The 20,033-nt window shown below is 38.3% G+C and overlaps 1 protein-coding gene across 16 annotated transcripts in view; it reads left to right on the top strand.

Annotated features, from left to right (window-relative positions):
• Nucleotides 1-20,033, top strand: part of PCDH7 (protocadherin 7) — a 398,059-nt gene that overhangs the window by 355,967 nt on the left and 22,059 nt on the right. For 7 of the 16 annotated variants that reach the window (XR_010601522.1, XR_010601520.1, XR_010601519.1 and 4 more), the window contains one exon: nt 2,333-2,458. The exons of the other annotated variants lie outside the window; for them this stretch is intronic. Coding sequence is in view for 2 of the 7 variants with exons in the window: in XM_065597000.1 (XP_065453072.1) it covers nt 2,333-2,425 (93 nt within the window). In the remaining 5 variants the exon portion in view is untranslated. The remainder of the gene's footprint in view (nt 1-2,332; nt 2,459-20,033) is intronic. 16 annotated transcript variants of the gene reach the window in all.

The following is a 20,033-nucleotide window of genomic DNA, read 5'->3' as shown; positions in this document are numbered from 1 at the left end:
TGTTAAGCAAAACCAATTTCCCCATAAAAATTAATGTAAGTGTAGGTTTCAGGGAATTTTTTTTGCCAGACAAAAGACATTATATACATATACAGTATAAGTTTTAAATTTTAAACAAACATTTTAATACTGTACTCGCCAATGATGATTGTGAAGCTTGGTTGAGGCAGGGGTGTAGCGGGGTCAGGGCATTGGGTCTTGCCCTGCTCCACCTGCCCGGTGTTGCAGCCGGGGAGGGGGTTCGGGGCGCAGGGGCTTGGCCTGCTCCACCCGCCCGGCGTTCCAGACAGAGCCGGGAAGCGGGCAAGCACGGGGTGGGAGGAATGGGGCGAACTAAACAACCTTATAACGGAACTTTGTGCAACTTTAAATGAGTATGTTCTCTAATAGATCAGCAACCTAATAACGAAACAATGTTAACCGGGACGACTTTAAGTGAGGAGTTACTGTATTAGAAAAAAATTATTTAAAAGTCCTTTAGAAATAAAGCCTGGTACTGCTAGAGTTTGAGGCCCTTTGAGTCCCACTGAAGGACAGCAGTCCACACAAACTAATACGTAGTTGACAGTGTTTTAAAAAATGTCAAAGGACACTTCACTAAGTAAGCTGGGGTAGGGCAGAGGGAGGGAGTTTGACACCACTGGGCCACTGCCCCCAGCCACTGGAGAGTAATGTCAGTGGGAGTTGAGGGTTCTCAGTGCCTTCCAGGAGGCCTCAGCACCTCACAAGATTGATACTGCAAAGATCTATGTTAATAAAAATCATTGCTTGCACTGAAGAGAGTAAGGAAGGAGTGGGCTTGCCTGTATTGATTAAGCTCATCCCCCTTTCTAGGTCTGCTATACCATCTTTTGCCAGGAACTATTTTTATCTTGGCTCATAAAGATATTTATGAAAAACAAATACTTTACCTTAGAATTAACCATGTATCTGTCATGTCCAATAGTTTAAAAAAAATTGGGAACCTGCTTTGCATTGCATCACTATTTCATTGGATTTCCCCAGTGTAAGGGAGATCCTCTGGTAATACAGATATTGGTGTAGGCTCTTAAACCACACCCCAGTAGCTGCTTCTGTGTGGGCATGGCTATGACATGCCTAACTAAGTCCACCCTTGACTGCTGTTTAATTATCTTGGGGCTGTTAGCAGCCCGTGCATATTTTAAAAAAAAAAAATCAGTTAGGCAGCAATTATGCCTGGGGACCAGCTCTGTACGCAGTAACCCCAGGACTGAGGGAGTGCAAAAGTAAGTTTCATGCCAACTTTGCCCTACTCAGGACTTGCAGCATGTGCTACTCAGCCATGTCCAAAGGTCTGACCCTTTATCTCTCTTCTCTCATGCAAATTACTCATTATACACTGGATAAAGTAGTAGATAATGGTGGCTCAGGCATAATTTAACTCAAATATTGAAAGCTCTTAATTAGGGCCATCATAATGGACAGTTACAGAAAATAATAACCCTGGGGTAATGGGAAAATTTCTGATGTGGATTAAAATCTTGTAAAATGGTGTTTGAAAAGACAGACAAATAAATAAAAGGAGAGAAAACAATAGGGAATTATTTTTCAAAGGGGAATGACTCATTCCTAAAAACTGACTTTTACAATATACAGTTGAAGTGGGGGTGGGGGGGTGTGACGTTGATGAAGTTTGCTGTTGACCCTAAATTGCTCCCATTATTAAAATCTCCAGATGCATTTAATTGCGTTGTAGATGGGTGGCTAGAGGAATAGTGGGATTTATTTATTCTGTCTTGTCACTCGATACAAAACTGGAAGTACTTTACTATGATGATGAGGGCCATATAAGAACATGAATAGAATAAGAGAGGGAAAAACCTAAGTATATTTTGTCAGAAGCTAGAACTGTTAGAATTAACTTGATCGATGGTCTTAGAATTATGGAGGGCAGAACAAAACATTATCTGTCTCTCATTTCACTTTGTCCCAATATATGAAAACCAAGATGACACCTGAAAAAAAGTAAATATAGATGATATATTTGTAACTACTTGTAACTTTCTAGACGAAAGTGATGGTGGTGTTTTTTTCCTTTGTGTTCACTATATTTACAAGAACAAATCAATCATTACAATGTACCTGCATGTAGTAATTTGAACTTCAGTAGTGAAACTACTTGGTATGTTTAGTGAAAAATGAGAAATAGAAATATGAATTCAGAGCTACGATGATAAACACACATCCACTGAAACAATGAAGCTGTACTTGCTTCCCCCAAGTCCGAATATGGCCTTTAGTCAATAAAGTAAGATAATACAAATTGTTTTTGGTCAAATAAATGTGTCCTTTTCCTTTTCTGTCTATGTAGCTCCTGAATACAAGACTTTTTCCCCTTAATTCCATGATGGTAGAAAATGGGTATGCAACTTCCAGATGGAATGTTCGTTTCAACACTGATTGATTGGCACAGCTTCCTACCGGAATATTTGCATCAGTAAAACTAATTTTACTCATTATACCTGTGTTGGCAGTAATGAATTATAGTTTTAAGTCACAAATATCTATGCAAATGGTTACAGATGAGAGAAGGGAAAAAATGCATGTTCTGGTCTTCCCCAGATGTTTCAGTGTTCACTATCAGGTAGCACGGATTCCTTTTTTTTCCTGCCTAATTCTCATTTGTATGAAAATCCAGAAAGAAATGAAAGTACTGTATTAGCTGTATTGGAAAAAATGTTAAGTCAATTATACTACTGCAAGATTTATAAGAACTAAAGTGAGTTTAAATTTGAATTGTCAAAGGAAATTTTACATGCATTAACCACTCAGTAAAATCCATCATATGTATTTAATTATGTACGGGGTTTTGAACCACCATCTCCAAAGCAGCGTAAAAGAGTTTTTTTTTCTTAAACTACTGTTCATAGGCATTGCTGTAAATTATACATGTAAAATACTCTGTTTTAAAGTTGAGGTCTCTCCAAAAAAAAAAAAAAAAAAAAAAACCTACTGTGCATATACTTTTATTCCTCTCCTGGCAGCGCATAATGTAGTAAGATAAACTTTCCCCTGTTAATGTTCAGCTAGATGGGTGTTGCCAGTCATTTAAGGAAATGCTTGATATTTTAAAATGTTTAATAGATGCAGAAAAGTGTAATTTTGTTTCTAAATATTAGATAAATCAGAAATGAGGTTTTTAACCCTCTTTTTGCAAGGAAAAATGAATATGGTCTGATTTTAATAACCTGAATATTAAACAACAATTAGTGTGAAGCAAGGAGAGTCTTATTAATGCTTCATAAGTATTATCTGTCAATCTAATCAATAACATTTGTTCTTAAATATACTTTTCATTTGTCTTCAACTGTCTCCATTGCATACATACTCCCTTGCAGTTTCCAGGAAATCTTTCTGGTCTCTAAAAATAATAAGTAACGTAAATAAAACTCAACCAGCATGTTAGATTCCTTCGTGTGCATGATCTGATATGTCCCTCTATGTGCAGGTCTTATCCCACTCCTCTCTATAATGTGAATTCTTGTGAGCAGGCAGGCTACTGCAGTGTATGTGGATTCTGCTGTTTAGAGTCCTGTTCTCCAATTGACCTCACGGCAAAACTCCCATTCAGTTGAAAGGGGAGGTAGATCATGTCCTTGCAGACTGGGCATCACTGTATCTTTCAAATTAATACTCTGCCTTCTCTGAGAAGTGGAACAGTAAGGCAGAGTAGTGAGACAGCCACAAAATAAAGCTGACAGACTAACTGTAGGCCTCCCAACATTGATAGCGGTCCTTTAGACATTTTGAGATTAATTGATTAAGGTTCAGACAGTGAAACAGTAAATTAATGTTGATTTTGGGCCTCCCAAATTGTACAATGCAAACTCATCAACAACAGATAGACCCAAATATACACAGCTCACTTTCTGAACAAGTTGTTTTGTTTGCCCGGATTTCTTAGGGTAGAAATACTCAAATAAACTTAGCTGTCCATTATGGTACCTTTTTGTGTATGGGTTCACTGGGGATTAAGCTAAGAAAATTATGTCCAGTTGTATAGTTGGTTTTTTTCCCTGTGCTCTCTGAGGATTAAATTAAGAGAAGACAGGGTTGCTTTTTCTACTAAAGGCAAATGATTTATCATTAAACTGTTGTGGTGCCCAGTCCTTCTCCTTGCTGATCTCGTTTATTGTCCCAATGTTCCGATACAAGAAAACATTACTATCTGTGAATAAAAATATATTACTGTGCATTCGGTCTTTGCAAAGCATTTTAAGTAGCTGCTATTATGATTTAATTTGCAGGACTTCTGTGCTTAATAAGCTTTCTGTTTAAAATCCAAGCTCTGAGCTTTCTAAGAGCTACGTGGTCTACATGTTAACTCTTTGCAAATAGCATCTGAATAACAGGCAGGGACACACATTAGGAGCTGCCAGAATTGTGTTTGTTGTGGCTGCCCCGTTAGCTGATGCTTGAACAGCTTGAAGTAGAAGCGTATTGATCAATTAGTGCCAGCTCAAACAAGAAGTATGCCAACCTGAAGGGGAGTTAAGGATGAATGCAGAAATGGGCTGTAAGAAGTGTGCATTTGTGGTGATGGAGGGGCAGGACAAAGCCATTTAATATGCAGTCATGAAACAAATATTTGGTTGTGATTAATTTAGTTCACAAATACAGTAGCAGGTTGTTAGTTTCAGGGTGTGACAGTCAGATTATAGTACTCTGCTTTACATTATTTTATGGATCTTATACAAAGTTGTTGCTGTACAAAATAAATTGTTTTCATACATGCATTTGTAAAACATGGCATGTTGATAAGATTAAAATATAAATGTTTCTTTTGCATTAGATTTTTTCCCCTGTAGACCTAAAAGTAGTGATGATGTATTGTGAACGCATTAGGCCAAATTCATCCCTGCTGTAAACTCTGTTGCTTGAAGTGGAGTTAGAGCAGTAGCAGTACTGAAATGTGGTCTACAGCCTCCAACATCCTTTATGTACACGGAGAAAATCACTCTAATTAGGAAGAATGTTTAGATGCCAACTGTGGAGAACTTTTAATGGCATTTGTCTCCACAGTGCATTGTTGTGTTGGGAAACTACATGTCTGTCTTTTTTTTTTTTTTTTTTTTTTTTTTGTTCTTTTCATTCTGTCTTTCTTTGCCTCTAAAGAAAAACAACCAGTTACTTTTTACTCAGAGCACTTGAATTTAATCAAACATTATTCAGTAGAGAAGGCAAACTGTTGTATTGTTTAGAGCAGGAAAAAGAATTAAACAAGGAAATTGTCCCTCCTCCCAAATAAGTTAGGATCTTTTGGGGCAATATCCTTGAATCTGTTTGTGCATCTACTAACATTACTTGGGTAGCATGCCTTTCATATCTAAACATTGGTAGTAAACAAGTAATGACATGAATGTAGAAATGGTATAATGTGGCTTGTAGGCTAAGTGGTTATTGAAATAAATCTCTTATTTGTATTTTTCTTTTCCACATAAATTAGCAGGAAAAAAGTGTTACAGAATATACGATGAAAGGTCCATTAGCTGGCATACAAACTGTTATAGTAGCATTATTCAGCTCAGAGGGAGGAAATGGCATATAATGACACAGGGAAGGTTAGTTTTTATAATTAGAAGAATTTTTAAAAACAAACGCACACAACCTACAACCAGTAAGAAGCAATCTCCTGATTACCTGTGATGGTATGGAGGAAAAAAAATGTTAATTCCCCCCCCCCCCTCAGAGAGAATATCAGTCCTATTGATAAGAGATTCCAACAGATAGATTCCTCAAGCGCTATTGAATTGCCCAACTCTGTTTCCTAACTTCACCTATATTCTTCAAGTCTTTGAAAGTATTTGAATGTCCTATGCAGTACTAGATCAATTTGTAAACCCTTCTGCTTGGTTAATGCAGTTTGGAGCTGTGGCAAAGTTGGAATTTTATTTAATATTTATATGACTCCTAGGCATGCCTCTATACATTGCATTTCTACCCAGGGGGTGCCAAAGTATTAACACTGCTCCTGGAACCACACAAGAGGCATAAAGTGTGTGTGTATATATATCTATATATAGATATATAAAATAACCTTGCTGTCTGGGAGGAATGATTACAGTCCTTTTAAAGAACTGGCTCAAATCAGCGGAGGGTCCAGCAATTTGGAGAGATGCCCCAGTGACTGAAAAATGAACACGTAACAGCAGGAAACCCTATCAGGCAGAGCTTGGGAACTGAGGTGGGGAGCAAGATGTCAGGTGACTGAAAGAAAGGGCTTTTTGGAGGGACTCAGGAGACTGGGAGAGACAAGAGGGGACAAGTAGTAGTTGTGTGGCAGGAGTCTAGCTTGGCTGGATTCACTGCAGGGAGCCATGGAAAGAAAGGAATCGCTAGTGCCGAAGACCTAGTCTGAGCCTTGGAGGCCACAGGCCTGTCCCTGTGAAATTGTGTGGCTCCTTGGGGCCTGGTACACTAAAGGGGTCACTTCCAGGAGACTGGTTACAGGCTGGGGCATAGACTAGACTGTGTGACAGATGCAATGCAGTCAGTTCTGTTTCAGCTATGGTTACCACTTTGGAAGGATAGAAACATGTTCCAGAAATGGTAAAATAGAGAAATTGCATTACTTGTAGACTAAATGTAGACGACATTTACAAAATACATATTGGGCTAACCTATATAATCTGTTAGTAACTTCTCATAGACAAGTTTTCAGTTGGCTTTAGTATCATAGTACACCTCTACCCCGATATAACGCAACTCGATATAACACGAATTCAGAGATAACGCAGTAAAGCAGTGCTCCGGGGGGGGCAGGGCTGCGCACTCCAGTGGATCAAAGCAAGTTCGATATAACGCAGTTTCACCTATAAGGTGGTATGATTTTTTTGGCTCCCAAGGACAGCATTATATCGAGGTAGAGATGTATAGCAGAGGTGTGCCTCAAAATGCAGTAAAGAACATACAAAAATTCTCTGGTTCATGTTGCTTATGTCAAAAAGAAGTCTGACCTGGATTTCCCTTAGATCCTTTACCCAAAATGTAACTTTTAAATCAAAATTGATAACACTTTCAAAAACACTTAAGTGACTTTGATTTGTCCTGAAGTGTAAGATCCAATGGGCTTAGGCTCTGAAAGTCACTTTTACCCAATAATATTAAAAGGAAAAGCTCGTTAAAATGCTACATTAAGAGGCAAGTAAAATTTGTCATGAAATACCTTACTCTCCCAACTTGCCACATGTAGTGTTAATTATTATCACAATTAATTATTTTATAGCACTTCAAAGTGTGCTATACTATATATGAACCATAAAAAGCTGCAATTCTGTCTCTAGAAGAATAGACAATCTAATGATTAAATGTGATGTGACTGTGGGTAACATAGTAAGGGAGCAGGATAGAGTGACACAACACAAAGGTTGCTTGGCTTACATGTGCACTTAGTGGTAAAGTTCTTTTTAATGTGTAAAAATAAAGGATAAAAGGAAATGTTTGCTGATTTAACTGCAGAGCTCCTGGAAGAAGTGAGTTTTCAGGAGGGATTTAAATTGGGTTAGGTGAGTGATTTGATGGAATGGAATAGGAAAGGCATTGGATGTCTAGGGTCAACAAATATTCAAGCGGGATGAGGGTGTGAGAGACAAACAATGGCATTAAATTCAAATTTAAATTATTGGGGGAGAGGACTAGGTGTGGACAACATAGTAAGAGGCAGAGTAGGACAAATAGGGAGAGGGTAAAGTTTATGTGAAGCCTTGAATGTGAAGACAAAGGGTATTCTGTGTAACTTTTGTACCATATTTATATTGGATACAGAGGAGCTGTCCTCTTCTAACATTGTTATTGTAAAGCAAGATTTTGGGTAATTGTCAGATCAGGGTTTTCTAGTGCTTTGATATTTTCGGGGTTTTGGCTACAGGGGATACTAAGCACAGGATTTATGATAGTCAGCACAGTTAGTGGCTGCTATTTCTGAGACAGATGGGCTAGGCAAAATACTTGACCTTACTCACAAGTCTCTAAATGCCCCTGGGTACTTTAGCTTCACCGAATTGGCCTTGTCCCAATTCGCTGTAAGAGGACAAAATTAACAGCGAGCTGTTAGTAATTAACTCAACAAGAAATAGCTGTGGATTAAAGTAGAGGACTAATGGGGATAAGCAATGTGACAGAATTTCTTTTCACAATACATAGCGGAGTGTGGAACAAAGGTAGAAGATAGTATCTAAAGCAAGTAGCATCAATCCATTCATAAAGGAATTGGTCCTATTTCTGAATTGGGGGGAGGGATACTCAGTGGTTTGAGCATTGGCCTGCTAAACCCAGGGTTATGAGTTCAATCCTTGAGGGGGCCACCTAGGGATCTGGGGCAAAATTGGTACTTGGTCCTGCTAGTGAAGGCAGGGGGCTGGACTCAATGATCTTTCAAGGTCCCTTCCAGTTCTAGGAGATAGGATATCTCCATTAATTTATTTTATGTATTTTAATTCAAATGGGGTCCATCCCCTAGAGAGATTGCTGGAGTATGATTGGGCTGTGGTTTCACTATATGTAACCCTGGTACAACAAGAAAAAGATCTGTTAATAGTTATTGAACCTGTTTTCAAAACCAAGTAATATCATCCCCAGATGGCATGATATATTTGTTGTATTTCTGCTAAACCGCTTCACATTTATTTAATAAAATACTGACATAATACATTAGTGCAAGTAAATGAATTAGTGAAAGTTCTGGATGTTTAAATATGCATTCTGAAGGATATTACTACACGAATGCCTCAAAAATTTGAAGAGTTAAACCAAGTTATGATGCTTTGCTGTGTAATTTCTGTCTAGTGATTGAGCAGACTAAACTGAAATATAAAACAAAGATCAACTTATCCAGACTGCTTCTAATTGTCTTGTAACTCATGTTCAATCATGCTGGTTAGTGAGACATTGATTAGTGTTGAGACAAGTGAGGAGCAGAATAAGAGGGGCATAAAAGTGAAAGGAATGGAGAATAGGCACTTTGCATGATGTGTATCAATCATGTTGGGGACTCATAGATTACCTTTTGGAGACTAGCAACAAATTCATGGAATTGGTACATCACATAAGAGTTAGTCAATCAAATGGCTAGCATTTTGTGTTACTTGTATTTATAAGTGACTGACAGCCCTTATTTGCTTATAGCTATCACATCTTAGAAACCTATGGAAGGGTTTCATTGTGCATTATGGAAACTAGTGGACTTGAAATGCAGCTAGAAATAAAATGGAGAGCCTTGCTGTTCAAGCTGACAGATCTATAATCAGTTGTCATCTCACATTTACTTTCAAAGACTTTATTAAAGTGTATTGAATATTTTGACAGAAAATTAGAAGGCTCTGGACATCATACTATTAATCTGGTGAGAACAAGGTGATAATGAGTGAAGCTTTAATCTTTTAAGGAGCAAGGATATTTATTAATACTGTATTTTTTCAACCGTATATTTTTTTAAACCTTTCTTTATTGAAATGGCGGCAAAGATGTCATACCCCCAATATCTTTAGGTTCCCATCTCAGACATTTACTTAAATTTTCAGCTCAATATTTAGTAAGTGCTTTTGAACTTAATGTGTCATTAACGTCATCAACAGAAAATCACCACCCTGCACTTTAAGTGGGGGGTGGGGGTCCTCTGGCTGGCCAGGAGAAGAGGCAATTCTTTCTGGCTAGGGGGAGGAGGGGAGATGTAAAACTGCTGGAAAAGCAGTCAGTGTGGTAGATGACTCACCATCTAGGAATGAAGGAAAAAGCAGCAAAGAGTTCTGTGGCACCTTATAGACTAACAGACGTATTGGAGCATGAGCTTTCATGGATGAATACCCACTTCGTTGGATGCATGTTTAAAAACGGTTTAAAAAGTTCAGCCTGGGCCTGGCCCCTCCCCTCATTCACTTGGAACAGTCATGAGACCTTGTATTTTAAAGGAAGGATCATTTCCCCAGGGGGTTGTCACTTGTGTCATAAAGCAGCTGTAGACCCTGCCGTGTCCCAAGTAAAACCAGGCATTTTGGCCTGAGAAGTGGTTTGATTTTGACTGATACCAAAATAAGTGGCTGTGGGTAGTAATAGCGAGAGCCCTGGGCACATGGTAATAAGTGATCTAAAGTATTTGGGCAGGACCTAAAACTCCCATCACAGCATTTGAGGATGTGTTTGTGTGAGAAATAGTCAGATTTGAACACAGAGCTCTTTGCCCTAATCCTAGTATGCTGTATGTGAGTTATTTTGCCATCTAATCTCTGTATTCAGGATTGTAACTGTTGTAAGTAAATTACCCTAAAACACCATATCCTGTATCTATGCAACTGTTTTCTCTCACAACAAGGGAATAACCCTTACCCTCTTACTGACTGTGCACAAGCTAGGACATTTTAATTGTACCTCTTAGCTTATTTTTTAATCTGGGATTGTAACATCAAACCATTTTTAAAAAGTCAATATTTAAGGTCAGGATTTTTGTTATAATAGAGACTTAATAATTGGAACTGTCATAAATATTCTGTTGCCTGAAATGCGCTTGTACAGGTATAAGAATATGAAAATTAAAAGTTCTGCCTGCCATTATTATCCTAGTAGAGTTTAAGAAAAATACACTTTGATTTTGAGAAGTTAACTATTTATGATTCTAAATCACCATGACTATTCATACATAAATAAGCAGGTCTGAAAATGTTCTCTGTATCTAAATATTTCCACAGAAGTGTCTCTCTACTTTGGGTGTGCAGTATGAAGTCTGCTTCACCTACATTTGCCCCATATTTTTCAGGCTCTATGTATTTTTGGCTGTGCCAGCAGACTGACAACTCAAAATACATTTTAGTTATGAGTCAGGCATTAGAAATGTGCCCTGTATCCCAACAGACATATCTTCCTCAAAGTTCAAATTGTAGTTTAAAAATGAATAGAAATGAGTTCTGTTTTACCAATAAAAGATTAATGTTTTCCTACCAAATTTAAGATTGCGACAGCTCAGTCCTCTGCAATTGGTAATAGAGAGCAATGCAGTTTTCATGACTTTCATAAAAAGCTGCATTTTGAAATACGTATTTTTTTACCTTCAGCAATGCTTTATACACGGCTGCTACACGCTGTGAGGTCTCAATCCAAGATGTCTTCTAAAGCATATGAAGCAGTGCCCTTTGATGTTTATAGGGTTTAAAATAAATTGTTCAATTCTCTCTAGAATTGCTTCCTGTCGAGATGATCCTCATAATTAAAAGAGCAACTAGAATAGAATTGAAATGCAAGTATTTTGATGCATTGAATACCTGGTGGATTGTCTTGAAATAAACTGACCTATAGTTATTACTGATATTTCCCTTTCTAATCAGGATTTGCATAACTACATAGAATTAGCTCATCCGTATTCCTTTTTCGAAAACAGAGAATATTTAGCATGAAGGAGGTAATTATACTATTTGGGATAATAGTCAGGTTTACTGTCTGGGATAGCTATTGAGAACACTACATAAATTTCATTATAATTGCTTAGATCCTGTTTAGATTAAAGCAGATTTCCTTTTAAACTTGTGTTAATGCTTTCTGTTATTATTTTTTTTAATAAGTTGGCATAATTTTATAAGCATGAATGCCTCATTTATGTTCATTTTAACCTTCTGTTATCCTTTTTTTTTAAAAAAGAAGTAAAAAGTTTAATTGATAATATACAAGTTGGACAGAAGGAATATGTTCAGAGAGGAATAGCTTACTATGTGTAGTATAGTATACATTTCGTTTTAATGTACTCTTACTGTTTCGGAGAAGGCAACTTTGAAGGTCAATAGTGATTACTAAAATAAAACTCCATATATAGGGAATTCCAACTGCACCTTCATTTTCTGTGTAGCCCCCATATATGATTTATATATGTTCCTTTATTTAGTTAATCCCTGTCCACATGCAGGTAGGCACATAACCTGCAACTTACATTTTGAATAGGATGTATATTTTGCAATCTGATTTTTGTGGGAAAGAGAAGGGAACTCAAAAGCCTGATCCAGTTGGCATTGATTCCATGGCACATTTTTCACAAGTAGAATATAAGTTGATAGGCATTTTATATCTGTAACATTGCTCCATGGTTAAGGGGCCACAGATTATAAGCTTCATTGTATCAGCATTCTAAACTGAGAGGTTAGGCTTGTAGGCAAGGTCTGATGAACTTCCTTTGGTTCATCAGAATGGAAGTCAATGGTGGTGAACTACAGAGGAGGTTCACCAGATAGGGAAAGTGTCATGGGGCAGAGCTGGTATCTCCACTCCTCTAGATAGCTTCATCTCTTGAAGTACCACTCTCTTCCTGCTCTGTCCAGGTTCACTTGTCTCTGGTGTGAGTACCTCTACTTTCAGTCTGCATTCCATGGCTTTCTAATACACCTCTACCTCTATATAATGCTGTCCTCAGGAGCCAAAAAATCTTACCGCGTTATAGGTGAAACCGCGTTATATCGAACTTGCTTTGATCAACCGGAGTGCGCAGCCCCGCCCCCTGGAGCACTGCTTTACCGCATTATATCCGAATTCATGTTATATTGGGTTGCATTATATCGAGGTAGAGGTGTATTTGCTTCTTTTGTCTTTTGACTGTATCCTGGTAAAGCACATGTTGGGGAGTGAGCCAAATATGGTAACAACCTTAGCTCCAGTTTTAACACAGATTTTTGTCTCATGAGGATATCTTACATAATGTTGAAAATTGTGACCCTATGTATATGAATGTTGTTGTTGATCCATCGCTTTGTTCAGGGAGTTTAGAATTTCAGCATTTTATAAAGCTTCATCTCCCTTGTTCATAGTAGCCACAATTTAAATACATAAATAAATAAATAAAAATCCAAGAGACTCAGTCCTGTATTCTTTACATACCCCAAATTCCCAGTTGAAGACATCGAGGCCAATTCTGATCTCACATACACCAGTTTTAGTGTGTGAAACTCCCCATCGGCTTTACTGATGTTACTTCTGATTTCTACATCTTTACATTGGTGAGATACAAATCAGACCTCAGTGAATGCATAAATAATGCAAGATCAGGCCCTGGGTAACCAAAATATTTGTGCTTTTTAGAAATGTAAATGAAGTTTGAATTGACTAGACTTCTAAACCTTGAGCACTAATGAATTAGTGAATCTTATCAAAGCTGTGCCTTAGGTATGTATTTACTCTCCCAGGAGGACAGATTAGGCCAGCCCTCCACCAGTGACAAAATCTCTGACCTTTATAAATAGATTCTTTGGTAAATTCTCTGATTATAGTTGGTCCATGGAGCTGAAGCCTTAAAAATGTCAGAATGCATTTAAAAAGCTGCTTTACCCACAGAATCAAAGCAGAGGTGCCTGCAGTTAAATTCATATAGAATAAGAAATGTTAATCTAGAACACCTATCAGTAGAGAAAAAATGATACTTAATTTTTGTAATGTCAACAAGCAATGTGATTTTTTTTCAAAAACCTGAATGTTGTTATAAATCTTAATACAAATGATCACCCTTACATAATTAAAAAATGTGAGTAGAGAATGATTAGAATAGTTCTATCTACAGCATAAGGTTCCTAAGTAGTTTGAGACAGCTATTTTGTTGTTCTAACAGAAGATGTGATCATTATCCTAAAAACAATTTCAAATATAGCAAGGGTATTTTGTATATTGAGTTTTGAACAGATGGCAATGTAAAATACATTAAATCCATTGAATCACTGTTAGTGACAGACCAAAAATCCTTTTAATCTGTTGAAACTTAATTGGTGCAGTGTCTCTCCAATGACTTTTATATTTTTGTTTTTAGAACATGGCATCAGTCATAAAAGTGAAGAAGTCTTGTTTCATTAATCTGTCTTTGGACATAGTATCCAGTGTTTTATAAGAGAAGCAATCTTACATATTCCAGCAAATGATCTCAGTGAAGCGTTATGGATTTAAATAACTTAAAGATAAGAGTTGAGCAAATTTTTATCATTTGACAATTATTTGGCTGGTAGTTGCACTCTGCTAATGTTATCTGCAGGTAGATCGTGGATGTGCACTCAATACAACCAATCCAGGGGCTAAAACATTCATATTATGTATTTTATGATATTATAAAGTGCTGAAATATGCCAAAGATGTGATAGTGGACTTTATCTGGGGATGATTGACATCAGAAAGAAATGCATAGCAAACCAGAGTAAAATTCACCCTATTAAGTCTGATCCCTTAAAGGAAAATAAAGAAGATCTGTCTTTCATAGACTTTGCTTGAAGCATGAAAATTGTTAAAGGGCATCCTAATTTAGCCAGTTCACAAAGCTATCTGTGATGGCAGGAAAAGATTCTTGCTTGAAATGGATGCTTCATTTTCTTTCTCCCAGTAGCTATTCAGAGTCTTTTTTTCTATTTATATTCATTATTGTTGCTGTAAGAACAGTGCTGTTCTTCATTACTTCATTGGCATGAGATGTGCTGATTCAGCTTTACTGTCAGTTCTGACCTCTTTCTCTCCCTCCCCCATTTTCAATGACTAAAACCAGCGGTAAACAGAAAAAGGAATCATCATGACATGTTTATGCAGCAGCACAAAATAAGTTTAACAACACTCAAGGCACACAAAGTTGTGGTGTGTGGTATAAATTTGGTAGGGGACTGCATGAGATCATTTTGTTGTTTATGATACTACCATGCAGCCTCTGAGTTTCCACATATCTGAAGTGTAAGTAAGGGATTTAAGAGTAAACAGAAATAATCCAATGAAAAATAAAGATTCTCAAGACACCATCTGAAACATTACCCTGAAGAGCAGAACCAAATGAATTTTACATCAAGTGACATGATCAATTTAGTGTTTCTAAATTGAAAAGGTTTTGATGGTGATATATGAAGCTTTCCCCTACCCCCACAAAAATACATAGATATTTTCTAGGTATCTGATATTTTGCATTACCAAGCAGCATCTCTGGTTTCAAAAGTTTATACATTATCCATGAATACTCTTTTTTTTTCTGTGACTCCTCTGTGTGGCATTGGTCTGATGCTAATTGTGAGCTGTGATCTCAAGATAGGAAAATGAAGTATCTAATTATATTCATTATAATACACTACTAAATTATTCTGTAAAAATGCATTTAATTTTTCAAATGGTTTGCTTTTTAAATATTCATACTTAAGATCAAAAGTATTTTTAAAGCATCTCATTGGGAGTCACTTGATTTAATTGGACTGGGAAAGCAGCTTGAAATACAAATTCCACCAACCCAAATCCAATCATCTGCCATCCACTACTATGGATTGTGATTTTATTCAACCTCACACTAAACAGATGAGTGATGAGATGGTTTGTCTGGGTCTGACTTAGTAGATTGTTCTCTGAGGTGATTTGCTTACAAGGGGGCACTTAGTATGGTTAACAACTCTCACCATTAGTTGTTACTATACATTGGTACTGATACCTCTGAGGACTGTGACATATTTGTTACAGGCAGTTAAGGGAATTGTAAAAACTTCAAAACAACATGTTCCTGGAATATCAAATGGCTCAAGCGGTTGATAATTGGACATAGTCTTTTGTCTCTAGGTCACTGCTTCAAATCTGAAGTAGGTTGGTACAGACCAGCAGTTGTACCATCTGATGGCTATTCAGTGATTTACAGGAAATATATTGATCACTGTCCGATGCTTAATATACAAGTGTCTATAGGCACAAGAATTACTACCCCAACAGCCACCCTTAATGATTCTCTCTTAAAGGAGAACCAGAGACTAAAACAATGACTGCAGGAATCGAATTATCCTTTCCTTCCTCAATATGATCATTTTTAGAAGAGTTCATTTTGAGGTCTGGGGGGCTGGCCGAAGTGAGATGACAGAAGAATGATTCCTGTTTTAAAATGTTTACTGTAAGATGGGAGTTATGTGATGAGTGGATGAACAGAGATGAGCGACTAACAGATGAGGGTTTAAATTGTTGGATTTAATTAAAGATTATGTCCCCTTTGAAATTATGTGCAATATAGTGGAGTTTAAAATATGTATCATGCAATTTGAAGGTATGCTAATTGAGAATGTTAGTTAACAGGGAACTAGATAGCAAGTTAAAGATAGCTTGGACTCACTTGTGGACAAAATACCAATAAACCTAATTATATGGACTAAAATCTAATTATTTTCACAGGGTTTGATTCAAATTGGAGGCAGTACTACCAATCAATCAGTATATTTTATCTGCTTCCATTAAAGATACTGCAGTTATGAGATTTGTCATACAATCAGGGAGGGGGGGGGAGTGAAAATAGAAAAAGAAATGATCCAAAAATGTTTGTTGAGCCTGTTTGTAAGCCCCCTGTATAAAAGATTATTAAAGATGGCTAGCGACATTGATAATCCAAAATTACATCCTGAATGGCTGTTAGATTTGTGTGCATAAATCACACCCCAATATGCACAACTGGGACCAAGTTCATGTAAAATAATAATAAAAAAAACCATAGAAGCTCAGGAGGTCATCTAGTCCAAACCCAGGCTCAAAGCAGGACCAACCCCAACTAAATCATCCCAGCCAGGGCTTTGTCAAGCCTGGCTTTAAAAACCTCTAAAGATGGAGATTCAACCACCTCCCTAGGTAACCCATTCCAGTGCTAAAATCCCTATGCCCCTCGTGCTAAGTATTTTAGTATTTTTTTTTCTTTCAATAAAGGGGGGGATATTTAATGTTTTCTCTATTTCCTTTTGTAAAAACCTGTTTTAATCTACATTAGTAATGTTTTATTTTTCCAATAATTAGAAGTGTCAGGTTCAAAGCAAAGCAAACCAAAGCCTGTAATACCCACAGACTTCTGTCTGTCCTAGTCACAATCTTTTTCTTCCCTCTTTTGCTTCATTATGTCCCTATTCATGACCTAAACATGACCTCTTAGCCTTAAATCTTTGCATCTCCTAGTTCAGATATAGGCTCTTAAAAGAAACCCAGCTACCCCTCTAGCACTGCTGAACACTGCAGCTGAGCTATGGTGGATCAAGGGTGTTGAGAACCTGTGGGTTTACAGATGGCATAATCAAGAGGAGAATTTAATTTCTGATGTTTTACTTAAAACAAGTCACTAATATCTTTATTACCCCTTAACAGCTACAATTTAAAAACTATTTAAATATGTTAACATACAATATTTCAATCTTTTATGGTACACCTCTACCTCGATATAACGCTGTCCTTGGGAGCAAAAAAATCTTACCGCATTATGGGTGAAAGCACGTTATATCGAACTTGCTTTGATCTGCACCCCCGTCCCCCCCGCAGCACTGCTTTACCGCGTTATATCAGAATTCGTGTTCTATCAGGTCGTGTTATATCGGGGTAGAGGTGTATCCTAAGTAGATATGGTTACTTCTCTTCCACATAGTATTTTTTCTTGCAATGCAAAGGGAGCCATCTTGATAATTATCCAGTTGAAAATATTTCATGAACTGCACTGGAATCAGATTGATGCATAAATTAGTACTGGCAAGAGATTACTTGATCTTAAAATGAAGGGCAATATGCAAGACATAGGCTGATAACAACTTCTTGGGAGTGGAGACCAATGGTCACTAAACTAGACAACAAAGCAGTCCAAAGTGTGTATGCTACACTTCTTGAGAAATCAGGGCAAGTCACCAATTGAAGCAGAATGGATTCCTCTGTGTGTGGGTGTTTTTTTTTTTTTTTGTGACCCATAAAGTAGAGGGCTTATGCCACCACTCTTCTGTGACGTTCAAGATAAAACACAAAAATTACTAACTTTTTACATATTTATTAGTCTACATATAAGACAGAGGGGAGGTGCTCATTTTTTTTTTTTTTCATTTTTATCAGTCCCAACTCTATTTCTCCTTTTTGTGTAGGGAATATCTTTCTCACAGATAACTATAGGTCTGGCAGGGACGTTGAGAGGTTTATTCTGCAATGAGGCAGGACCAAGTATACCTAGATCATTCCTGATAGGTGTTTGGAGGTTTTTAAGAAAAAGTGAAAAATGACAGGGACTCCACAATCACTGTTGGAAGCCTATTGCAGTGATTAGCTATACTTATAGTTAGAAAGTTTTTCCTAAAATCTAAGCGAAATCTAGGGTTACCATATTTAAAAAATAAAAAAAGAGGACACTCCATTGGGGCCCTGACCCTGCCCCTTTCCCACCCCCGACCCCGCCCCAAAGTCCCCGCCCTAACTCCGCCCCTCCCCTGAGCGCCCCGCATTCCACCTCCTCCTTCCCAGACACGCGAAAAGGGCTGCCTGAGCACTACCGGCTTCACGGTTTGCCGGGCAGCCCTCAGACCCTGCGCCCCCGGCCAGCGCTTCCCCAGCACAGCTGGAGCCCAGGAGGGGAAGCGCCCAGCCGGGGGCGCAGGGTTTGGAGGCTGCCCGGCAAACCGTGAAGCCGGTAGTGCTCTGGCTTCGGGCAGCCCCCATGCCTCCGGACCCTGAGCCTCTGGCCGGGCACTTCCCCTCCCGGGCTCTGGCTGCTGTGCTCCTCCCCCGACTCTTTGGCTCTGTTTAAGAGCCGAGCTGCCAGATTGCTACCGGCTTTGGGAAGCCCCCATGCCTCTGGACCCTGCGCCCCTGGAGTCTGGGAGGGGAAGTGCCCGGCCGGCAGCTCAGGGTCCGGAGGCATGGGGGCTGCCCGAAGCCGGTAGCGGTCGGGCAGCTCGGCTCTTAAACAGAGCCAAAGAGTCAGGGGAGGAGCACAGCAGCCGGAGCCCGGGAGGGGAAGTGCCCGGCTGGCGGTATTTTTCCTGGACATGTTCGGCTTTTTGGCAATTCCCCCCAGACGGGGGTTTCATTACCAAAAAGCCGGACATGTCTGGGAAAAAACGAACGTATGGTAACCCTACCTAAATCTCCATTGTTGCAGATTAAGCTGATTACTTCTTGTTCTATATTCAGTGGACATGGAGTACAATTTATCCACTATCTTCTTTATAATATCCCTTAACATATTTGGAAACTGTTACCAGATTTCCCTCCCCGCCCCAGTCTTCTTTTTTCAAGATTAAACTTGCCCAGTTTTTTTAACTCTTCCTCATAATCAGGTTTTGTAAACTTTTTATCATTTTTGTTGCTGTCCTCTGAACTCTCTCTAATTTGTCCACATATTTCCTAAATGTGGAGCCAAAAACTGGACACAATATTTCATCTGAGGCCTCATCATGCCAAGTAGAGTGGAACAATTCCTTCCATGGAGAAGACTGTTTCATTCCTGTTAATATACCTGACAATGACATTAGCCTTTTTCTGTTGAAAAAAGGCAAGAAACTTCCAAAATCCTTATGGTGTCCAGTCTACTTGGAGATGAGGGATGGCCCAAAGATTAAGATGTTAGCAAGAGAGTTGGGTTCTATTCCCATCTCTGCCACAGACTTCTAATATGCCTTTGGCAAGTTCCCTATCTGTACAATGAGGATAATAGCACTTTCCCTATTTCACAGGGTATTATGAGGATAAATACATTAAAGGTTGAGGGATTCAGATTCTGTAGCAAGGGGGGCCATGTAAGTACCACAGCTAGATCCCATCAGAGTCCCACACTACTCCTTGCAGTCATCAAAAGTTGCAGCCTGCTTTCCGTTTTTGTATTTGTTTGGGTTTTTTTTCCTCCTGCCTTCTGTTTTTGTCTCAACAGAGTAATCTAATTCCGTTTTCCATTAGCCTATCTGCCCTATATTTTGAACCCAGCTTCTGTGACATTGTATCTTTTCCTTTTTTCTGGTATGTAACAATTTGATACTCTTCCTCTTTCTGGGATATATTTTGTAGGTGGCAATATCCCTTTGAGCCATTTTTATGGGTATGCTGCAGCCTGTCTACTGAACATGAGTAAGGGGAATTAGTGTTGTGCTTAATACTTAATTACTAATGGACTGTAACTCAGATGAATCTGCCATAAATCTGTAACCATGCTGAGCTGATGTTTGTAATTAATCCACATGCTGTAATCTGTACACACAGCTGAAAATCAATAAAAAGCTAATGACAAAAACCCCTTTCAATGGAGTATAAATCAAAGGAAGAGATTCATTATCTTTCTC

The sequence above is a fragment of the Chrysemys picta genome, chromosome 5 (genome assembly GCF_011386835.1).
Source record: "Chrysemys picta bellii isolate R12L10 chromosome 5, ASM1138683v2, whole genome shotgun sequence".
Taxonomy (NCBI): Eukaryota; Metazoa; Chordata; order Testudines; family Emydidae; genus Chrysemys; species Chrysemys picta.
This window is presented reverse-complemented; position numbering and strand designations above follow the sequence as displayed.